At 38.9% G+C, this 17,435-nt stretch overlaps 1 protein-coding gene across 1 annotated transcript; it reads left to right on the top strand.

The window, feature by feature from the left end:
• The first annotated feature begins 69 nt into the window (after window positions 1-69).
• Window positions 70-15,289, top strand: slc9a6a (solute carrier family 9 member A6a). Its single transcript, XM_053323941.1, has 16 exons — window positions 70-469; window positions 2,633-2,832; window positions 3,527-3,604; window positions 4,011-4,087; window positions 4,350-4,462; window positions 5,337-5,442; window positions 7,011-7,152; window positions 7,715-7,820; window positions 8,142-8,230; window positions 8,701-8,814; window positions 8,953-9,064; window positions 9,219-9,372; window positions 9,814-9,844; window positions 10,036-10,121; window positions 11,495-11,600; window positions 11,865-15,289. The coding sequence occupies exons 1-16, from the start codon at window positions 178-180 to the stop codon at window positions 12,135-12,137; spliced, it is 2,079 nt and encodes a 692-aa protein (XP_053179916.1). The 5' UTR covers window positions 70-177; the 3' UTR covers window positions 12,138-15,289.
• Window positions 15,290-17,435: the final 2,146 nt, after the last annotated feature.

The following is a 17,435-nucleotide window of genomic DNA, read 5'->3' as shown; positions in this document are numbered from 1 at the left end:
AAATAAACATTGTGCACTTTCTGGAGGGGAAGACTTTTCACTTCCGGGCCGAGGTCGATTCTTCTGTTGCTGTCGTCTTTCTGCTGTCCACTCCCCCCCAGTACATGTAACATATATACACAAAGTTTGGGGTTTATCTACGACGACGTTGGCGCATTTGCCCGCCGAGCAGCTGAGATGGGCTTTAAATTGACTGTCAACAGCGCCAGGAGAGCGACGAGGACGCTGTGGCTGCTCCTGCTGGTGAGCCTGTCTGTGTGCGTCTGTGTTTGCCGAGCATCCTCACCTCAGGAAGACAGTGCCATGGAGAATATCGTTACAGAGAAGAAGGCTGAGGAGAGCCACAGGCAGGACAGCGCCGACCTGCTTATCTTCATCATGCTCCTCACCCTCACCATCCTGACCATCTGGCTGTTCAAACACCGGCGCTTCAGGTTTCTGCACGAAACCGGGCTGGCGATGATTTATGGTGAGATGTCCCAGCGTGACTGAGACGTCATCAGTGCCATTATGATCACTTTGTATTGTTGATTAGATTTGAAATGATTATATGTCAGTAGCAGGCTTAAGACTCTCAATCCTGCCAATGAATTAGTCAGCTGTTAGTCACCAGGTTGTTGCAGGTGGATGCTGTAAGGTAACAGGCTCAGCTACCGCTGTACCTCTGCACCCTGCCTGGTCTTTGAAATGAAACTTGAGCAGCTGAGCATTTTTGGCAGTGGTGGAAGGAGTATTCAGATCATTTACCTAAACAACACCACAAATACAGCAATATAAAAGTATTCCATTACCAGTAAAAGTCCTGCATGAAAGTAAAGTACATAAGCAGCAAAGTGTATTTAACGTATTGCAGTAAACGTAATGGTTTGGTCCCTCTGACTGTTATATTTTGTATATTATGTAACATCAATAGATCATGAATACTGAAGCAACAGTGTGTAAGCAGCATGTTACTGTTGTAGCTGCTGGAGGTGGAGCTACTTTTAACGTATTTACATAGGCCTACAGTTAGCTAGTTTACACCAGTGGCTCCCAACCTAATGATACAAAGGGTCACCAGATAAATCTGAGGGGTCAGGAGTTGATTAATGTGAGAGGAAAGAAGAAAAAACAAAGTTCTGATACACCAATCTGCTTTCAGTTTTTTGACTTTTTCCTGAATCTTTAGTGAAATATTAGATGATTTAATGATTACATTTATTGAAATTAAACCATTTGAGAAGGTTAGAGGGAAAATATTATAATTATTGGTGGAGCTGTTAACTCATAGACATCTGAAAAGTACAATATTTCACTCTGAAATGTAGTAGAGTGAAAGTATAAAGTAGAATCGAAATACTCTAGTAGCGTATCTCAAAATTGTACTTGAGTAAATGTACTTTCTACTACTGATTGAGAAACACTAGCATCGCAAAGCCAGTCCAAAATTTCACTTCCCTAGATGTTGTTTGGTCTGGCAAAGCCAAAGATTAGTTTTTAACCTGTTATGTGACACTGTGCCAAAGATTTACATTTTAAATGAGACCTGGTTCATGACTCGACTCAAAAGGTACAACAGTACAAACAGTAACCTTCTTATTTTGGTACATTATTTTTAGGCTCGTGTCTGGTAAGATGTTAAACAGACTTTGCTTTGAATACGCAGCACAATAGGTGATAGACTGTTCCCCTTTTCATTCAGACACCAATCTGAACACTTCCTACACCTGATGTGACAGTTATTGGTCTTTGTATCCCATTTTAAAACCATAATAAGATGTGGTTCTTATCAAAATTCCCCCCAGCCAGTTATCTGAATGTCATTTTATATCTACAATGACTAATTTTAATAGTTGATAAAGTCCCTACACACACAGTCCAACCATGCAGGTGTTTCACTTTGCCTTTTTCACAATAAACATTTTTTTGATGTCATAGTAGGAAAACCGCAAATGGTATGATCAACAATAAGGACTGCATTCCATTTAAATGTGTCACTTCCAGGGTCCATGTACTGTGCATGCTCATTCACTGGCTCAATGTTTTGGAGCACTTTAATCTATGTTTCCCTGCTGGGATAAGTAAATCTGTCTGCTCTGAAAAAGGGCAATTAAGTATTCTCTCAGGAAGAGTGGGCATGCATGGGTTGATTGACATTTCCCTCAATCTGTTTAGTTTAATTTGTTTTGGGAAATTCCCAGCAAAGCTACACTCAACTTCACCCTGACTACAGGTCTAATCTACAGGTCTGATCTACAGGTCTAAAAGTTGCAAACTTTTCTAGGGTTATCATTTAAACACTCCACATTGTTGTACACATTCAAACAGAGCAAATTATACTTCAATGGATGTTTCCCAGACTTAAATTGGATAGCAAAAGCTCATATGTAGCCAGGCTTTCTGGGTTTAGGAATATACTCTGTCCCCATCCCATCCATTTAATTCCCATTAAATAATAGTTCTGAAACATTGGAAGACTCACTGACTCTTTGAGCAGCCCAAGAATCATGACCAATCCACCTTTCAATCCTAGCGAGTGCATCCATTCAGGCTCCACTCTGCATGTCCCTTTTTTCAACATAACCTACGTACGTCAATCAGTTCTCCCCTCTGTATGTTTTCTCTTCACTTTCTCTCTCTCTGTTCTACCCAGGCGTACTTGTTGGTGTGGTCTTGCGCTATGGCATCCACGTTCCCCGGGATATTAGCAATGTCACAATGAGCTGCCATGTGAATGCCAGCCCTGCCACTCTGCTCGTCAACGTCAGCGGCAAATTCTATGAGTACACCCTGAAAGGAGAGATCAGTGCCAACGAGGTGAACGAGGTGCAAGATAACGAGATGCTGCGCAAGGTAAAGGTCATCTTGTTATCGTTTGAAGTTGTATGTTGCCAGAGTTGCTTGGATTTTATGAATGTGTCGTGACGTTTTTATATAAATTGTAAAACTCCATGGTTTGTTTTTCCATCTTTATTGGCAGAGATCTTCACATTCTCCACAGTAAATAGCTTTTTCAGTTATAGAAGTGCAGAACCAAGTTAGGGGATCTAAAGCCTGATAAAGTACTTTTGGGTGCTTCTGGTTATGTAGGTGGAAAATGGCCCCTCCCCCTCAGAGATGTATAAAGACATCACAGAAAGATGTTTATATGGAAGAAAGATGACAGATTCCCTTTGCTTGAGGGTAACTTGAAATTTGACATCTGGAACTTTACAGTTTGCTGACTAGCATTTTAATTTCATGCTTTATTCTTCAGAAAATCACATAAACAAGCAATAAATGAATACTGCCACAGAGGCTGCAGCTGTGATGAGTTTGTGTGTAGAAGCTGTCCGTTTTTCCCCATCTTGTCATTTGACTTTTATCTTTTGTTCATTGTTCTGGAAGCTACCCCAAGCTCTTCCAAATGTGTAATTTATAATTAATACTTTTATTTCAGTTATCCAATAATGCAACCGCTTAGAAGTATTAAAGCAATTTGTTTCTTTGATTTCTTAACACTGTGATTCAGAGCTGTGATATGATGCTGTTTTCTGTTGTGATTCAGGTGACCTTTGACCCTGAAGTGTTCTTCAATATTCTCCTACCACCTATCATCTTTCATGCTGGCTACAGCTTGAAAAGGGTAAAGTAGTATTTCCAGCACTCATTCTACTGCTTTAGAATAGAATAGAATACAATAGAAAAAACTTTATTGTCAAAAAAACTGTCTTTGGTCTCACTGGTAAGAATAGTATATAAACACATTCATTCCATTACACATATTCATATGTCCTTGAGATGGACACAGCACATCACATGTACCCCCTCCCTCCCAGCCCCCACACATATACATACACATCAGGTATAAGGCAGAAAGCACCAATTCCAGCCCATTTGTAGTGCTCTCGCCTACACCTCCCTTTAAACATGTTCAGTGTGAGATGCTTAAATCCACTTTCTCATCTCTCTAAGCATTTATTGTGGATGAATGACTTAAAATATAGTCAGTATGTAGATTATTGACAGGTTTAATGTTTTTTTTCTTTCAGAGACACTTTTTCCGTAACATGGGATCCATCCTGGCTTATGCCTTTCTGGGGACAGTGATTTCTTGTTTTGTCATTGGGTAAGAATAAGACAAAGCTCCACTGTTCTGTTTTCACAAATTCAGTTCTGCGACTTCTGTTCTCAGTCTCTTACTTTAAAGGTTACTGAAGTTAAGTAATCGAGTAGTCCTCTTACAATTTCTGCCACGTTATGCACAGGACATGACATGACAAAGCACTACTGGTAGATGTCAGTTACAGTAGTGTTACAATATCCACAATGCTATTAAAGTCCATGTTATTTTTGATAATAAGAAAACCCACCTGCTGTTCCTCCCTCAGGTTGCTGATGTACGGCTGTGTGACACTAATGAAGCAGTTGGGACAGCTGGGTGGGGACTTCTTCTTCACCGATTGTCTGTTCTTTGGCGCCATCGTCTCTGCCACAGACCCTGGTGCGTATGCTGCTGCTCAGTGTCCAGTGATGAATTACTGCTTAAAGGTTACACTAAAGATCAGCTTGATTTACTTTAGCTCCTGGAGTTGTTAAATGCTGGTAGCACATAAGTATTTTTTTTTTCATAAATGTGCTTTTGTGCAATTGCCGTTTTTACCAGTGATGTAATTTGACAGCAAACATGGGTAGAGAGAGGGGTATGACTTGCAAAAGCAGGCAGGAATTATTTTGTTGGAGGTGATTTCATTTAATGTAACGTGGGACCAGGCACCAAGAGTCGGTAGCCCAACATGATTGAATAATTTTTACTGACAGTGGAAATACTGACTTTTATAATGCCATTGATAAAGAACTGTATTAACTCTAATGTATTTAATGTGGTACTTGTCATGGCCAGTATATCAGATTGGATCGGTTCACTGCTCGTGCAAACAACTGACGCAATATCACAGAAAACAGAAAAATAATGTGAGAAATATCAAAAACTAGTATTTGCTGCTGTTGCCAAAGTTGTCAAATTGTCATTAATGATCAAAAATTGTATTTGTTTTATTGCTTTTATGCAACTTACTAAATGTGACTTACATTGAGTACATTCTACCCCTGTTGGGACAAGTGCTGTTGTAGATGTCACAAATTATAAGGCCATTATTATTTCCTGTTCATACATAATAGTAAAGAATATTCATTTCTCATACACTTACTTCCACAATAGTCCACTTTTAACCTGAATATATAGTTCATGCTATTTAGTATTTAGTTTGGAATTGGGACGTAGCCACTGACAACCTCCTCCATGTCATTTAGTGAGATGTATCCTAATTTGGGTAAATCCTGATGTGGTAAAAATAAAATTTCTCTTTGTTTCACAGTGACTGTCCTAGCTATCTTCAACGAGCTGCAGGTAGACGTGGATCTGTATGCTTTGCTGTTTGGGGAGAGTGTGCTCAATGATGCTGTGGCCGTGGTTCTGTCCTCGTAAGTCTCACGTCACACACGCACCGTCAGTCTACATCGATTGATCTTGAATGTGCACAGAGCTGCTAAGTTACTTGTGTCCCACGAGAGAAAATGCAAAAGTGCAAGTTATGCATTTTGTATCACTGGAGCAATGACCTTAAACTAACCTAATATCAGCTTTTCATTAATGCCATGCTAAACACTAAGTGGTCTCTAAGCTAACACTCAGCTTTTCTCCTGCTCTACATGGGACTTGTCGTTATTTCCACAGAATTTTAAATTATAATAGCAAGCACAGTGGAGGGACCAGTCCCCGTGGAGAGACTCTGACCAACCCATTGAACGGGTGGACTAAGTAGAGCATGGCAGTGTGTGCCTTTGCAGTGCCTTGGGACAAATATGACAAATCACCGGCAATTTGTTTTTAGGTTATTCATTCATACATTATTTATTCATTTAGTTTTTGCTTTTCGCGAGTTGTGGGTCCACTAAGGACACATTGCTATTATCTTTGGACATACTCTAAATAAATGCAAAAGCCAAAGCAGAAGGCAGAATGCCAAAAATGCTTATCGACAAAACAGCTGGTGATTTGTTCTATAAGTGTGGGGGCCGTGAATGTAGAGGATGAATAAATCTACTTAAATCACACTTGGTTCAAATAGTGATTTAACCAAGTGTGTGTGTGTGGTGGTTTGGTAACACTTTCTGGGGATAGTCTAGTGTTGATACAACTTTTGATGATTTTTTCCTTTAAGAAATGATCTTTTATGAACAACTGTACTGCACAGCACACAATAACGCAGTGACAGAGGTATTTCAGTAAAGTTATGTTGCCAACTTTTCCTGACATGCTCTAAACATCATAAGATCTAGCTATCTAATCTATCTTTATTTTCACTGAGTCTTCTTAGAGGAAGGAAATAGCTCTATAGTCATGGCTTTCCCTTACTGACACCATGAATTTAATAGCATGTAATGGTGAAACGGCAAAATGACACTATTACATTTTGTATTTTTACTATCTATTATTCCACCACTGCACAGGATGTCTTGTGCCGTATCCTTTGCATTACATCTTGACCTTGGAGGATATTTTCCTGTGTATATGCAGTATGAAGGATACATTACGTGGTCTTTGCTCTAAGCAGTATGAGTATGTATGAGACTTTTTATGCATGATACTGTGCTCCCTTCGTAGGTAGTTAAGTATTAACAGTGAACTATGCAAATAGAGTCTGATATACTTTTGTTCCAACACTCAGACTTCTACATTACTCTGCTTTGCTCTTATAAATAATTCCTCTCGTATACATGAGTGAGTTTTCAACACAAAGGGCTCTACTGTAACAGTGGATTATGCAGCTGCCTAATAAGTCCTCTATTAACATGTTAGGCATAATCATGCAGGCTTTAACTGCAGCTTAATAACTTATAAGTATAATAAGCTAATGTGCAACTCCATCAATGTGTTCAGTCAGCAGTTATTTCTCAGACAGACATTTCTCAGACATGAATTACTCTCTCTACACACTCTCTGTACATGTTTGCCATTAAATGTATGGATGTATTTGTTGTTCTGTCAGGTCTATAGTGGCGTACCAGCCACAAGGAGACAACAGTCACATCTTTGAGGTCATGGCAATGCTGAAGTCTTTTGGGGTTTTTCTTGGAGTCTTCAGTGGCTCCTTTGCTCTGGGAGTGGCCACAGGAGTCGTCACAGCTCTCATATCCTTCCTGCTGCTTTATTGTTTAAGTATTTGTTACACGAGTTTCTTAATTAATATAATGTTGAGTCCATCCACTAGGGCATGTTTACAAAGCATGAGCAACAGTTAAATGTTAAATTAAATCTTATCAAATCTATTTACTTATTGTTAGTAATCCCAGTTTTTTTTAATTACACAGCATAGTACCATTAGCAATTTAATTAATAAATAGTAAATTGTACAACCTTTTATAAAAAAGGCAGAGATAATTGGATTAGGTTGCAATATATTTTACTTGTGTATGCTCTTGTACTCTGTCAGATTTAACTTGAAACAGGCGACAGTGTTTTGACAGCTTCTGTTTGAAGCTTTCACTTTATCCTTGAAAGCAAAGTCACTGTAGACTTTGCTTTGGAAACAAATGAAATGATCTCACCACTGCAATAGCAGATTTATTTTTAGATTCACTTATTTCAAGTTGATAGTTTCTTAGGTGTTGTGAGAGCAGCAGATAAAATTTTAGCACAGTTAGTTTTGCACTCTCCTGAGGTCTTATTAAGCTCCTTGACTATTTCCCTTACGTGACCAAGTTCACCAAGCTGAGAGATTTCCAACTTTTGGAGACAGCTTTGTTCTTCCTCATGTCATGGAGCACATTTCTGTTGGCTGAGGCCTGTGGCTTCACAGGTAACACACACTTACACACACATACACACACACACACACACACACACACACGCACTCACACGCACACTCTCTCTCTCTCTCTCTCTCTCTCTCTCTCTCTCTCTCTCTCACACTCACACTCACACACACACACACACACACACACACACACACACACACACACACACACACACAGTGCTCATCCACATACAAACATGACACACGTCAAGATAGTGACAATATATTGTAATTTAATTTGCTGTCCTACAAAAGAGCATTAGGTAAAGAAATTAGGATTTCAATAATCAGTTTGTATTGATGTTTCTTCAATGTGTGTTGCAGGTGTGGTCGCAGTGTTGTTCTGTGGCATCACTCAGGCTCACTACACCTTCAATAACCTGTCTCCTGAGTCCCAGGACAGGACCAAACAGGTCAGACATGGACTATAACACACAACTGGCTGTTCCTTTCTTTTACAGTATATTTGAGTTGTGTTTGTGCCTCCTCAAAAGTTGAGAACACATTGTGACTGTGGTTAACAGCTTAAGAAATGTTTTGAAAGTGAAAAAGTATTGTGCCAGTTTACAAACTATAATGTGATACAATAGTTTTGTTGGCAAAGCAAGTATATGTCATTTGGCTCAGCACATATTTATATTCAGTTACTTTCACTATTGCAGTGTCATAAAAACTCTTTATGACACCCTTCATTTTAGTACTGCAGAATTATTATTTTTTTAAATGAACAAAAAAAATTCAAATTTCTTGTTAAAATACAACTTTGGTTGATGTGGATGTCATGTTAGTTATATTTTATTTATTGGTGAATATAATTATTTCTTTTTATTCCCTCCAGCAGTAGATCAATCAAGCAGTTTATGCTGTTTTTCTTGTGTTGCAGCTATTTGAATTGCTGAATTTCCTGGCAGAGAATTTCATTTTCTCCTACATGGGTCTGACCCTGTTCACCTTCCAGAGCCACATCTTTAATCCCATGTTCATCGTTGGAGCTTTTGTATCCTTTGCATACGAAATGACCCAATGCACACAAAGCCTGATGAGCTGCTGCTTGATCATATTTGTGGCTTGTGTGTGAGGAGGCTGCACTACCTTTCTGTTCTGTTGTCCTCTCCTTAACCTTGTTCCCACCCAGCTGTCGGTGTTCGTGGGAAGAGCTGCTAACATCTACCCGCTCTCGTTCCTCCTCAATCTGGGACGACGCAACAAGATCAGGTCCAACTTCCAGCACATGATGATGTTTGCGGGTTAGTATTGAAGACTTGTATTGTAATTTTGATTGAAATAACAGTTAAAAAAAAAGTAAATCTAGAAAAACAGAGTTGTCAACCAACTGATATGTCTTATGAAGGAGCTTAGATGCTTGTTGGTGTCTAACATTGATCCCACTGTGCTCTGCAGGACTGCGAGGTGCAATGACCTTTGCCCTGTCAATCAGAGACACGGCCACATACGCCCGTCAGATGATGTTTTCCACCACACTGCTAGTGGTCTTCTTCACAGTTTGGGTTTGTGGCGGTGGCACCACCCAGATGTTGTCCTGCCAGCACATACGGTATGCCTTTCCTCCTCCTATCAGATCCAGTCCTACATTAAACTGGATTTGGAAACAATCTGCGTTTTTCTTTTTTTTTTTTTTTTTGTGACACTGATGGAGTTTAACACATCAGGATATTTTAGGTGGTTTCAGGTAGATTGACTCTTTCTAATGCTTTTCTCTGATTGTTCAGACTTTGTTCCACTCATGGTATTGTTCTTTTTAACTTACTGGTATTGATATCAGGTTAAAACTCCAAGACTCATTCAAGATAGCCTTTGCCTTACTCTGGTCAGTGCTTGACACTTTAAAATATACAGTATGCACACGTTTCCCTGGTACCTCGCTGCTGAAGGAACTTGTTAAACGAGGGAAACGCGCTCCACTTCACTGTACTGCTCTGACAGTTGATTACAGCAACTGATTTGCATGTGTGTGTCTTTTCCTGTTTTTGAACAGAGTGGGCGTGGACTCTGATCAAGATAACTCCGTAAGTGTGGCCCTTGTGAAATACTTACTACTGTAATGTGTCTAGAATACAGAGACCATGAAAAAACTGAAACCACATTATCTGTTTGTGTGTGTGTGTGTGTGTGTGTGTGTGTGTGTGTGTGTGTGTGTGTGTGTGTGCGTGTGTGCGTGTGCGTGTGTGTGTGTGCGTGTGTGTGCACGTGTGTGCAGATGACTATTGCTGAAGGCCCAGAGAGAAGGAGCACCAAACAAGAAAGTGCCTGGCTTTTCAGAATCTGGTACAACTTCGACCACAAGTATCCTTTGGCAACAGATTGTTTGTTTTTTTTAACAAGGTCATAAACTTTTAGAGAATAAAAACATGTTTTGGTTTGTCTGTGCTCACAGAAATTGTATATTTCTAATAAGCTGCTGTAATTCTAATTCTCATTACAATTGTTAGAACTTTATAAATTTGTAATTTTTTTTGACATGGCACCAATTTAAAGGACATTTTTTGTCATGGCACCCAATCCCCAATATAGGTTGCACCTAAATGTACACAGAAGCATGTCAATTTTAAGAATTTATTATGATATAATAATATATTATTTTAAATTATACTAATTTTATATTATATCAATATGATATATTATTACAATTACAATATGATTTATATTATATCAATGGCCCATTGTCAATATTTCAATAAAAGCCAAGAGATGTGCAGATTTACAGATATATCATTTTCAATACATTAAAATGTTAAATGTATTTAATTCATTTTCTTCAATTAAAGCTTATATTAGCTTATATTTAATATGTACAAGGGAAATCAAACAAACAAAAACCATAAAAATGTTTTGGTTGTTTTAATGGAGAGAGAGAACAACCTGCAGTTCTGATCCACTGACAGGACATCCTTGTCCTTGTCTTGTGAATTTGGGAATGTGTAACACCATAGTGAATGTTCATGGACATTGATGGATATTTGTCTTCCACAAGCAGCCAAAACCTGTCTATGAACCCTGTAGTAGAGTAGCTTTGTCACTTGGAAGCTGAGGTGTTTCAGCATTTCTTTGTGCTCTGTTTACTTTCTAAACTCTTTCCATCAATGCTCTGGTGCTCACACTGTTGAGCTCCTGCAGAAAACATGTTTTGTTACTGTGACAACCTGCAATTGTGGGTTGTCTTGTTAACTGCAACTACCTGCATTTAATATGGTGATTTTGATATTTGTAGATTATTTTTAATGTGGTGAAACTATTAAAAGCACAGAATAGTTGAACAATGATGATCAATGTTGTGGCACCCTTGTTCAGTCCTTCGGCACCTCAGGGTGCCACAGCCCCCTCTTTTGGAATCACTGTACTAGACAGATAATGCTAGTGATAGTGCTTGCTTGTGGCTGTGTTGATTTCTGTAGTTTACAGTGTCAGACAGTAGAGGGAGTGCCACGTATAGACATGAAGACAAATGATCTTCATCGGTCATGTAAGGTCATTGTGTTACGGTCATTAAGGTTCAGTTATTTTAATGAATTGCTTAATTTCATGAATTTACTTTGTGTTATTTTGTCCTATAATTACACAGTAATCAGTATACTTTGTTAGCATTCACAGATATCTCTCTTTGTCAGTCAGAGCTTGTTTTCTATGTTAATTGTCCTTGACTTGAGCCCTCTCTCCAGTTACCTGAAGCCGATCCTGACTCACAGCGGCCCCCCACTCACAGCCACACTGCCTCCCTGCTGTGGCCCCCTCGCCCGCTTCCTCACCAGCCAACAGGCCTTTGAGGTCAGACGCTGGTTCATACAGGAGCTATTTTTGACAGGACCATGTTTGTTCAGTTTTCATCCTGTATTACTGCTCCACAAAAAGTTATTATGATGAATCATGCAGCCCAGACGTTCTATTTTAAACTCTTATTTTACTGGTGAAATGTTTGCTTCATTCAGTGGTTATAGAGCGTTAAAGTCACATCCTCTCCTTTATTCTACTTTGTGCACAGTTTAAATGCAGTAAATGAGTATCTGACATCCTTCTCTTCCTCATTACTAGAATGAGTGCCAGCTGAAGGATGATGACTCCGACCTCATCCTGACAGATGGTGATATCAGCCTCACCTATGGCGACATCACGGTCAGTACAGACGCCTCCGGTGCCCACACCAGTGGCGTTCCAGCCTTTGCTGGTGCTGTCACCTCTGACGACTTGGACAGAGAGCTAACGTATGGAGACCATGAGCTGGTGATGAGGGGCACACGTCTGGTGCTTCCAATGGATGACTCAGAGCCTCCCTTCACAGACCCCCATCACCGCTTACGGATGTGAAGATCTGTCCTTCAACGCAGACCCAGACAACCGTCCCACTCCAACCGACCCGAGCCATTGAGCAAAAGACCAGTACCTGACTTTTTCCTCATGAATATTCCACTTTTTTCTCTTTTTGCTCTTGCACCTTTCCTCATTCCTCATGCTTTGTCTCCACATATTTCCTTGCAGCTACATTTTCTCACTTCCTTTAGTGGCAAATCACTGTCTCTACCTCATTCTTGTTCTGCTTGTTTCGATACCATCTGGCATAAGTGTAATATAGTCTTATTTATTTGCAGAGTTTCTTCGGTATTCAATTGAAAGCCAGTTTCTCTTAGTTTGGCTTATATTTGTGTGTCAGTCACCTTACTGTAGCATTGCACAGGGGGTCTAGCAGCATGTGTTAGTGTGTAATGCAAGTCAAAGTACCAACCACTAGCTAATTTGTGTACAGTATATCACAAGAGTACTATAACTTTGATATGCATGCTAAAGGATGCTTGTTGTTTACTTTGTACCGGAGGTTGAGGGCTTTTGTGTTTTGGGTCTGACCGTGAATGTTGCTGCCTTCTCTCTGTGCATCACTTAGTGTGATTGGAGGCATGCTGACCCAGTGGACAACTTTACTGTACATTTGGTTTCAATCAAGTGCCTGGGAATTATAGTTTTAAACCTGGCAGCCCACACTGGATCAGCTCTGGGAAACCGAGCCAGTTCAGAATGGGCAGTCAGGTATTTTTTCTTTGTACAAAACAGAAAAAAAAAAAATACTAAAAAACAAAACAGACACCTCCGTCCATAAAGTAGCAATATACTCAGTGGGTGTTTGGGCTGTCAGTTTGTGCTTTTCGCCTGTAAATAGTGTGTAACAATGTAATGCCACTGATGCAGTCAGTGCAACAAGGCAGTGAAAGTTGTGGATCTCTCCCAACGACCTTTGACTGTGACATAGAGAGAGAATTTACACCTTATTTTAGACGCTGATGTCACTTGCAGCAGAATGAAGGGCTGTCGTTTAAAAAATGAAATCCAAATGGAGAAGGTTTAGTGCCATTTTTGTCCTGCATTTGACGTTTTGTGAAAACCGGATGCAGACGACCTTAAAATGTTTTGTATTCTTTTTTTGCAACATAGCTTAAGTACTTTAAGCTAAATCACATTTCTCATACTCATTTAGCTTTGTGCATTCTTTTTCTGTTACAATTGTTGCATTGGTGTCAAGACTTTGGATCAAATTTTATCAAGAAACAAATCTAAAAAATAAAAAAAAAACAATTTGACACTAAAGCAACTTACTACCAGGCTATTGGTATTACACAGTTTGATGTTAGTAAAGAAAATAGTTTTTCCCTGTATTAATTTTTTTCAATGAGAGCCATGACATTAGTGAATAAGGTGATTATTTAAATTAATTAATTGCTGGATATGAACAGATATATGCATTGGCACTGTGGTGGTTCATCATTAGGAGAATTGCCAAAATGGAAACAGTTATTTATATGCTGGATCTTTTTCTCTGCTGTACACAAATGAATGATGGTCCTGACTGAATGATGAGTAGTTTGATAGTGTAACAGTAGTTCAGTAGCATTAAGATGCTAAGGAGCATTAATAACACACGAGTCATATAAATACCTACTATTAAAAGGGTACCAATTGAGGAATGTGTTACATTTAACTTCTAGTCTTGTTTCAGTGTATCGTTGTACACTGTAGAGGCTATTTTGGTGCAAGAAGAACGGAAGGTTTTGTTGATCTCCTTTGGGGTTCGGAGTAGCAGCTGTTAATGCGGGTTTAACAGGAAATGTTGATAGGACGTCACCGTAGCAACGCACTGTTGATGTGGACAGAAGCCAGAAAACACTCCAGACATGGTGACTTAGTTAAACACAATGGTTTTGCTGTTAGCCCTCTTGGTGAGCGGAAGAGTAAAAATGACTGGATGTAAGAGGATGATAACAGGTCTAAAGAAAAGAGTGAGAGAAATGGAGAATAGATAGAGAAAGAGCTTGATGAGGATGGATAGTTTGGGGTTGTGTGTGCGTGTGTCAGGGATGATATGGAGGTGGAAGGAAGAGCAGGCTTTTTGATATTGCTACTCCTTCCACAGTTATCTTCTGCTGTGCAGGAACTTCTCATAGAAAGCCTTTTTGTTTTTTTGTTTTTTTGTTTTTTAATCGGACATGCCTCTTGACACCACATGATCCAGGAAATGATTTATTCTGTCCACCATTTTATACTTGTTGTTTGTGAATATTTTGTTTGGCAGAAGGGAAACGATGAAGTAAAAAAAAGGTCATTTATTTGCACTCAGAATGTTTTTCTGTCTTATTATTTTGCTATGATGTGTGTTTTTATCTAACAGCTGCTTTTATATGATTCACCTTGTGTTGGAAAGTTATATAAAAAATGAGTAAATTCATGTCATTTTAATGAATGGGTTGATGTTGAATAGAAAATAAATTCAATTGCTACTTTTTGAAGAAATAATTCCTTTCATACTGTACTTGATCCATCTCATCACTTTGCCATTCAGGTACTTTGTATGTTTGCAACAAACTGCTGTTTGAATGATGTTGCCGTGACTCCTACAGAGCATGAATCAGTCTTATTCATCCTCCGCTGATGGTGAACTCTGAAGAAGAAAAAAAAAGGTAAAAATATGTAAAAGCAGAATTGTGTGCCAATGTTCTTTAACTGACACATTAAATAATGTGAACTCCACAAAAGCTCATACAGATTTTGGTATTTGCCTACTGCTCTGCCAGTATGTGTTCTCTTTCTCTCCCTCTCTCTGTTCATTGAATGGTGACTTACCATAGGCTTTGATCATTGGACTCTTGTCTGAAGTAGCTGACCAAAGAGGCCTGCTGTGCTCTGTGTTTTTTCAGACAGTCCACTTTATCTTTATACAGCAAATTCTGCTTGTGTGAGTGTGTCTGTCTGTGTGTGCGTGTGTGTGTGTGTGTTTGTGTGCATTCATGCTTGCAAGTGTGTATGGGTATTAATGAGTATATGTGTGTGTGTGTGTGTGTGAGACAAAGAGGGAGACATAGTGTTCTCTCTTTTGCTCTGTGTTGCAGGTACTGACTGTTTACATCTGTATAAATATACTCTCACCTGTTCATGTGCGTGCAAAGATCAATAAACAGAAGCCTGTGCTTTTGATTAAGCCCTCTCCGTAATGGTCTCATCATTTACCTCATTCATTTTTTTTCTGGAAGTCTGGGTTGTGTAAGACTGTAACTGTCAAACTCTGGAGATCATTCCATTCACAAGAAATATGAAACTAGATTAGTGTCAGAAGAGATTTTATTTGAGGAGCATAAATCTGAGAAGGGATTTTTTATTAGTATTATTATTATTACTATACTGAGAACTGGTTTCTCCACAGCCTTGCTATACGGCAGGTAGTTCAAGCCTACCAACTACTAAAGATGTCAAATAGGGTCAACATGGGCTCATGCCAAAATTAAAAAGTCCAATGGTTCTCAACCTGGGATTCAGGGCTCCACCTAGGAATGTGAGCAAAGAAGAGGAGCTATAAATATATTTCTGCTGCACAAAATTGTTATGTTTTTCAGAGGTTTTTTCCTTCTCTTTTTCTGTGGAACAGCAGATTGTTTAGTTGAGGCTTGAAGAGAATAAACTATCTCAGAATGAAAAGTCAGTATTTGATTATACTGCTCACAACGTATGAGTAGTCACAGCTAAACACTGTGTCATTTTAAGAGGTCATAAGCTTAAAACGTTGGGGACTTCAAGTTCTGCAGTATGTGTCACTTGTTTTTCAAACCAATAGTCCGGACCTGTGAATGATGGTAAGTATACACGGATCATTCCTTGTTCTCGGGTAGCGCTGGAATGAATTCTGTCAGTGGGAGACGTTTTCTATTCTCAACTGAAAGGTCAAGTCTTCACTAGTGTGTGATGTGGAAAGAGTTAAGTTGTTATGGCTTCTTCTTGCATTGCTTTCATGATTAAATAAAATATATATATATATTTTTAAATCTAAGACATGATATGACAAATGGTATTTGACATCATCCCATTTAATGAATACATTTTTCCTTCACTCAGTCAACATCTTATAAAACTATTTGAAACATCCCGAGAAATGTATGATCTTAACGTATTAATGGCTATCACTTCTCAATAATAAAACAAGCAACAGCAATCATCTATGACTAAAAAAGTCACAAAATATGTTAAATATTTCTCATTTATCTGAGAAAAACAAAGCAGAATTATGTGAATGTGAAAGCCACACCCCACACAGCCGAGACTGATGGCACATTATCCTCCCAGGCAAGATTTGTGCCAGATATCAGGTAACATGTTCCTAATATGGGCACAACTCCCTCCAGTCTGCTCAAGAATGTCTGTATAGTGGAGTAACTGTCCAAGGAGGAAATAGTAGTTTTAAAGGGCCACTTAGTTTATGCTTGAGCACATATCTCTCTCTCTCTCTCTCTCTCTCTCTCTCTCTCTCTCTCTCTCTCTCTCTCTCTCTCTCTCTCTCTCTCTCTCTCTTTCTCTCTCTCTCTCTTTCAACTGAACTGTCTCCAAAATTGTTGATGTCATGACAAACTGCTCAATGCTTATGCCAAATACTGAAATTAGTTCCGTAAATCTCACTCAAATTAAAAACTAAGGTTATATTGTATAATGGTGTTAAATCAACTAAAAAGTGTATCTTACTTGTCTTAAGAAAAGACTAAATAAAAGATAAAGGTGAAATATGCTGTGTACCTTATATACTGCATTACAGTTCATTTGGTAAGAACTGTGTGTATCTCAGCTTCTTCCTGTTATTATAGAATCAAATAACCTGCCCTCAATATGTATGGTAACCTTGACACTGAGCCAAACATGTGGCTCTCAATAACACTGATCTCATGTCTTGATGATGTATGCTAATTATACCCACAGAGCACTTGTGTAATGTAATGTTTTACCTACGCAGAGGTAAAACAAGGTTAAGAAACAACAACTGTAACAACATTCACTCACCATCCCCTGCAGGAAAAAAAAGGTTCATATTTGTATTTTGGTCTGTTTGAGTAACCCAGACACCCTTAACCACAACACATATGACCATATGACCTAAAAACATTCCTTCTCCTTTACTCTTTCTTTGTTTTAGAGTTTGTTTGTGTGAGTTAGTACATTTGTATCCGTTGGATTACAATAAGCAGTTCATCTCCTTTGACACAGCAGAAATTATAGCTGACATATGTATTACATAACAGGAACACATTTTGGGCATTTCATCATCGATTTGTTAGTGCAGTGGGTTAACTCCGAGGCTGCATG

The sequence above is a fragment of the Scomber japonicus genome, chromosome 8 (genome assembly GCF_027409825.1).
Source record: "Scomber japonicus isolate fScoJap1 chromosome 8, fScoJap1.pri, whole genome shotgun sequence".
NCBI classification, from domain to species: Eukaryota; Metazoa; Chordata; class Actinopteri; order Scombriformes; family Scombridae; genus Scomber; species Scomber japonicus.
The sequence above is the reverse complement of the archived record's forward strand: the minus strand, read 5'-3'. Positions and strand labels throughout refer to the sequence as shown.